We start from the raw sequence: 5,548 nt of genomic DNA, 5'->3' as shown, positions 1-5,548 counted from the left end.
GGCGATTGATGTCTATTCGGGAGGCAGGGTGGGCAGCGGCCTGAAACCGCCGGTGAGGAGGGAGGAGGCCCCAGACATATCAAAAAATAAGCCGGGGGTATTTTTATAAGCGTGATAAATCAAGCCAGGGATCCTATTTGATGCCGGTGGAAAACACAGCGCCCTTTTTTCCCGTGCGGCGGGAGCGTGCCAGCTTTTTCAGACGGCGCAGGAATGCGTGGTGTCAGGGGGTCATGATCAATCCTGCGCGAGGCGAGGGGGCGGGGTGGAATGCCAGGAATGCCCCGCGTGTGTGCGACTCCATTCAGCCCATTGGCGAGCCCGGGCCCCGGCACTGTATATAAGGAGCGCGCGCCGCCGTATTCAGCAGAGCACGCAACAACTCTTCCCTCCCCCTCGCTAGGAAAGGAAAGCAAGCGACCGGGAACGGACAGAGGCATCTGACAAGAACGAACCATAACGACGAGGCTCGCTTCGAGGAACGAGGAGAACGAGACCGCTGAGGAGAGGCACCTGCTCCGACCCAGCCGACAAGGACGCATTCCCGCCGAGCCAGGGGAGAGAGGAGCGAGATTTGACTTGACAGGAGCTGTCCTGCTGCACACCGACCGCCGCCGAGAACATGTCTGCGGGGATGGGAGCCCTCCGGCTGCCGCTGCTGCTCGCCGTCGCCCTGCTCGCCTGGGTAAGATGCGCACCGCTGTTACGACTGTTCCTTTTCTTTCTCAACTTTTATTTCTTGAATCATTAGAGCGCGTTGTATGTTATTCCTCCTCTTTGTTAAGTTTGGGAAATTGAATATTGGGACTTAATAGGCAGTGACGGTGTAACTCTATTTGCTTACTTGGATGCTTTTGAGGCAGGTGGGACGCTCTGCCCGTGATTGTCCCTTCTTGTTATTCTTGAGGGTAAACATCGTTTACCATAGGCATTTTTGGATCATAACTGCATACGTTTGGCAACATTTTCAGAATGCAGCCGTCATTGCGTCGTTCTGATAGCTACTCCTGCTCTCAAAACTAAGGCATATTGTTTAAGTTCATTTTTAGTTGAATGTAGATAGTTTACTCCAATGTAAGAACCTCGCCTGGTGCCCACAGGCTGTCCTCACCTATGTCTTCCTCTCAAACCATAGAAGGTGTGAGACATGGAGTGCCCATGCCAGGGAGGCGGTTGATGTGTCTAGGGAATCAGGGCTTGCATGATATGTGATGGTCTGCCCATGCCTTGATGATTTCTAACCACACCTCACCATTTTCTCCAGGTGTCATATGCCCAAGATTGCAGTGGTGAGTGCCAGTGCCCGAACAAGTCTCCTGAGTGCCCAGCGGGCACCAGCCTGGTGCTGGACGGCTGTGGCTGCTGCAAGGTCTGCGCCAAGCAGCTGGGCGAGCTCTGCACCGAGAAGGACGTCTGCGACCCGCACAGGGGGCTCTTCTGTGATTTCGGCTCTCGGGTCAACAGGAAAATAGGAGTTTGCACTGGTAAGTGTACGTTAAAAACAAGTAAAGTGTATTTTCTTCGCTGTAATGTGAGAACAGGGTATTCTGCTGTCCAATGAAATTATCTCTCTCTCTCACCTCTCTTTCGTTTTCATACAGACACAATATCTCCCTACCTCTTTCTTCTCGTTCTCAGTCTTTTTCTCTTCTTTCAGTATCCATTTCCCTCTATATCGCACTGTCTCCCACTTTTCTCTCTCTCGTTCTCTCTCTGCCACTCATCTTCCTCCCTTCCTCTCTGCTTTCCTTCCAGCCTACATCTGTCTCCCTGTCTGCCTTTCTCTCCATCTCTCTACCTTCACCCTCTCTTTCTTTTTGTTTCATGTCCTTTCTCTCGCATCTCTCCTCGTTAGACAATCTATTCCTATGTTCATCTTGCTCCCTCCCTCTATTACGTTTTGTTGTTCAATTCTACAACTCTACATCCTTTTCCTTCTTCCTCAGTCTCCCTGTACTACTTTTACAACTGCGTCTCCCAATCCTTTCAACTCTGTTCTGCTTTTCTTTAGTAACAGGTGCTATTGTAAATTGCTGGACCCTCAACTACAGTTCTAATGTATCAATGTTGTTCCTTTACAGCTAAGGACGGGGCTCCCTGCGTGTTTGGGGGAATGGTGTATCGAAGTGGTGAGTCCTTCCAGAGCAGCTGCAAGTACCAGTGCACCTGTCTAGATGGAGGCGTAGGATGCGTCCCGCTCTGTGGCGTCGACGTGCGTCTCCCCAGCCCAGACTGCCCCTTCCCACGAAGAGTCAAGCAGTTGGGCAAATGCTGTGAAGAATGGGTCTGCGACCAGCCCAAAGAACAGACAAGAGTTGGGCCTGCACTAGCTGGTAAGTTCCTGTCATAATGCTCCTTGCGTTTAGAAAGTAAAAGTATTTGCATTTAATATGATGCAGAAAAGCTCTTCTCCATCCTAAATAGTTACAGTTAAATTTAACATTTTGACTCCCAAATCAACAGGGCTACAAATAGCCCTTTCTGCAGTGAAATAATTGGGCATTAAAAGTGTTGTCCTCTAACTTCACCTGATGGGGATCTAATCCTGTAGCAAGGGAATAAGGGCATTAAAAGTGTTGTCCTCTAACTTCACCTGATGGGGATCTAATCCTGTAGCAAGGGAATAAGGGTTTGAAGTTATCAGTGGGAGTCATTATTCTGAGTTCTGGAAATCTTCCCCCATGCCAAATGTTCCAGTGACAGTAGTGAAATTGATCTATTGGGGCTGGGGGGGGGGGGGCAGTGGTGCTTTAGTCATTAACTTAACAATCTGAAGTAGAGTCCACTGTAAAGTTCTAGTCACTTTCAAAGCTCCCCTTTGTCAGACTCTTGCCCAAAAGCAAATTTAGAAATCTGAGTTTGGGAACCCCTGGGGCCGTAATGTCCAAAAGCTATCTGGCCAGTTCTCTCCTAGTTTATCCACCAACTGAATGCTTCATCACTGTGACATAAATTATCTTTTCAGTATGCCAATGTAAATGATAGTTGGCAACATTGCTTCCAGGGTAGCAATTGAACCTCTGTAATTAGGAGACCATTCCAAGCGGCTTGTTTTTTAGCATCCTAATGTATATTTCTCTTCGCTTGAACCGTCGGCTGTTAGTGTTATGGGGCTAGCGGCTTGCATGCCAATCTAATCAGGTGTGCCTCCTTTCATTTCTTATAGTGTACAGACAGGAAGAAACCTACGGACCGGATCCTTCCTTGATGCGCGCTAACTGCCTGGTCCAGACTACCGAATGGAGTGCCTGCTCCAAGACTTGCGGGATGGGCATCTCTACCAGGGTGACCAATGACAATGACATGTGCCGACTGGAGAAACAGAGCCGCCTGTGCATGGTCAGACCCTGTGAGGCAGACCTCGAGGAGAACATTAAGGTGAATATTTTAATCAGCAGTTGGGCAAAACAAGTTTATTTTGCTTGTCATGGAAATTCAACTGCCACACATGTGCAGAATTGTAAATAAGGAATTAATGGTTCCAATTTGAGCCATTTGTGTCCCCCTGTGTTAAAGTTAGACCATCTTCTGGACAAAATTTCTCTGAAGAAATATATTTAATACCATTGAGCTTTTAGTCACAACCAGTATCTCCCACCCTTTTAAACCTTGTCCTGTCCATGATCCTTTTCCAGTTCACAAGTATCAAGGTTCATGTTAAGTACTCACCTGTTGCATTATACCACAGACAGCAATATTACTAGGCTAATCCCAATCCGTAGGTGTCAGGATGCAAGTAGGCATCAAGAGATATGACTTCATGGTGAGAGAGTGACCCTAAATTTCCCCTATTAGTTTTGCTCACTGAAAAAGCTCGATGTACAGAGGATGTATAGAACTCCCCCAAAGTCATTTTAGGTTACAGTGTTACTATGTCCACAACAACTACTTTTATTAATGGGACTTATTAAAATGCAAAAAGGTTTGTCAAAATGCTCCCTATGGTCAAAATATTAATGTGTGGCTTTCCATCTTCTTTCCTAAACAGAAAGGCAAGAAGTGCATCCGTACTCCCAAAATCTCCAAGCCGGTCAAGTTTGAGCTGTCCGGCTGCACCAGCGTGAAGACGTACCGTGCCAAGTTCTGCGGGGTCTGCACTGACGGGCGTTGCTGCACACCCCACAGAACAGCCACCCTACCCGTGGAGTTCAAGTGCCCCGACGGCGAGGTCATGAAGAAGAAGATGATGTTCATCAAGACCTGCGCCTGCCACTACAACTGCCCCGGGGACAACGACATCTTCGAATCCATGTACTACAGGAAGATGTATGGGGACATGGCCTAAGGCACCACATGACCAAAGAGACTCCATTGAGCTAAACTCTGCATCTCAACCCTGACTGTGATGTCAATAGCACAAGAAAATGTTCAAATTTAAGTCCAAACCAGTTGTCTATTGAGCACAATCATTGGTTGTGATCTAAAGATATGGACGGTGAGACCACAAGGCAGCTGCAGAGCCCTCTGCACAGTAGGGGACACCCCAGGCCACTAGGACAAATACTGTACGCACACAAAAATGCAGTATGACGTAGTGTTCCCTGCACGTGGTAGTTTGTGTTCCACCCATTTACCTAACTGGAAACGGTTGGTGTGTATGAACTGACTTGGTGTCGGTAAAAACTGAAACCCAAACCTGTTGCGCCCTGTTTGGTACCAGGCGACGGCGTTCTGTTAGACAGGACAGCACTGTTTCAGCTTTAGCACTGACTCAAACACGAGTTTTTATGAAGAACGATGTGTAACCGTAGACTGGACAAGCTTGTAACAGGCAGTTTGTCTGTAATGAGTTTTTTTTTTTAATTGTCAATGTTGTACATAGTGTATATGTATATTTGTACAGTTATCTAAATTAATTTAAATTTGTGTTGTGCCTTTTTATGTTCTACCGCTTCGATGTTCTGTCGTGTAGCCTTCCTTCCCAACCCGATAGTATCGAAAGCTTGTCTGACAATGCATTTAAAGCAACGAAATAGATACTCACATGGAAATTCTGCTCAGCTGGGACAGCGGCGAGGGGAATGACGTTTTTTGTTCGCTAAAGTTGGGGGTGGGGGGTAATGTGGATCTGTAGGGATCATCAGGCAGCGTTTGATTGTATGGGGATATGCGACCATCTCGGCTTTACTGAGCAAAATAACCCAGGGTACAATGAGTGGAAGTTATTCTTATATTTTTCTTGTAGCTGACCAAGGTTTCCAGCCAGGAGAATTTGTTTCTTTGTTTGACCAAGACTGTATTTTGCGCAGTTTGTTTCTTTTTTTGTTTTGAGAAGTGTGACCAAAATGTTACATGTATGCACTTTTCTAGATGCAAAAATAAAGTATATTTTTTGTACAAATGACTCCTGTTCCTAGCTTCATGATTCCATAATGTGTCCATACTGAAAAAAACTATATTCGTTTCCTTGTAAATTTCATGGGTGCAAAGTAAACAAACGAATAAAACTGTGCCACCGAAACAACAAGCTCTTATGCCTTTCCCTTCTCTTACTATTAAACTCCAAACACATAGGGGTCAAGTAGAAGAATGCAAAAGGCATTTCCAT

At 46.5% G+C, this 5,548-nt stretch overlaps 1 protein-coding gene across 1 annotated transcript; it reads left to right on the top strand.

Annotated features, from left to right (window-relative positions):
- The first annotated feature begins 366 nt into the window (after positions 1–366).
- On the top strand, positions 367–5,344 carry CCN2 (cellular communication network factor 2). The gene is made up of 5 exons (XM_078649219.1): positions 367–685; positions 1,265–1,484; positions 2,082–2,333; positions 3,167–3,378; positions 3,989–5,344. The coding sequence occupies exons 1-5, from the start codon at positions 623–625 to the stop codon at positions 4,283–4,285; spliced, it is 1,044 nt and encodes a 347-aa protein (XP_078505345.1). The 5' UTR covers positions 367–622; the 3' UTR covers positions 4,286–5,344.
- Positions 5,345–5,548: the final 204 nt, after the last annotated feature.

Source organism: Lissotriton helveticus, chromosome 6 (assembly GCF_964261635.1).
Source record: "Lissotriton helveticus chromosome 6, aLisHel1.1, whole genome shotgun sequence".
NCBI lineage: Eukaryota > Metazoa > Chordata > Amphibia > Caudata > Salamandridae > Lissotriton > Lissotriton helveticus.
This window is presented reverse-complemented; position numbering and strand designations above follow the sequence as displayed.

Excerpts from the sequence above, each read along its gene's own strand:
- CCN2 (XM_078649219.1), top strand. The coding sequence starts at position 623 with ATGTCTGCGGGGATGGGAGCCCTCCGGCTGCCGCTGCTGCTCGCCGTC. Across the intron at positions 2,334-3,166 it reads AGTTGGGCCTGCACTAGCTG|TGTACAGACAGGAAGAAACC; the intron begins GTAAGTTCCTGT and ends CATTTCTTATAG. Across the intron at positions 3,379-3,988 it reads ACCTCGAGGAGAACATTAAG|AAAGGCAAGAAGTGCATCCG; the intron begins GTGAATATTTTA and ends TTTCCTAAACAG.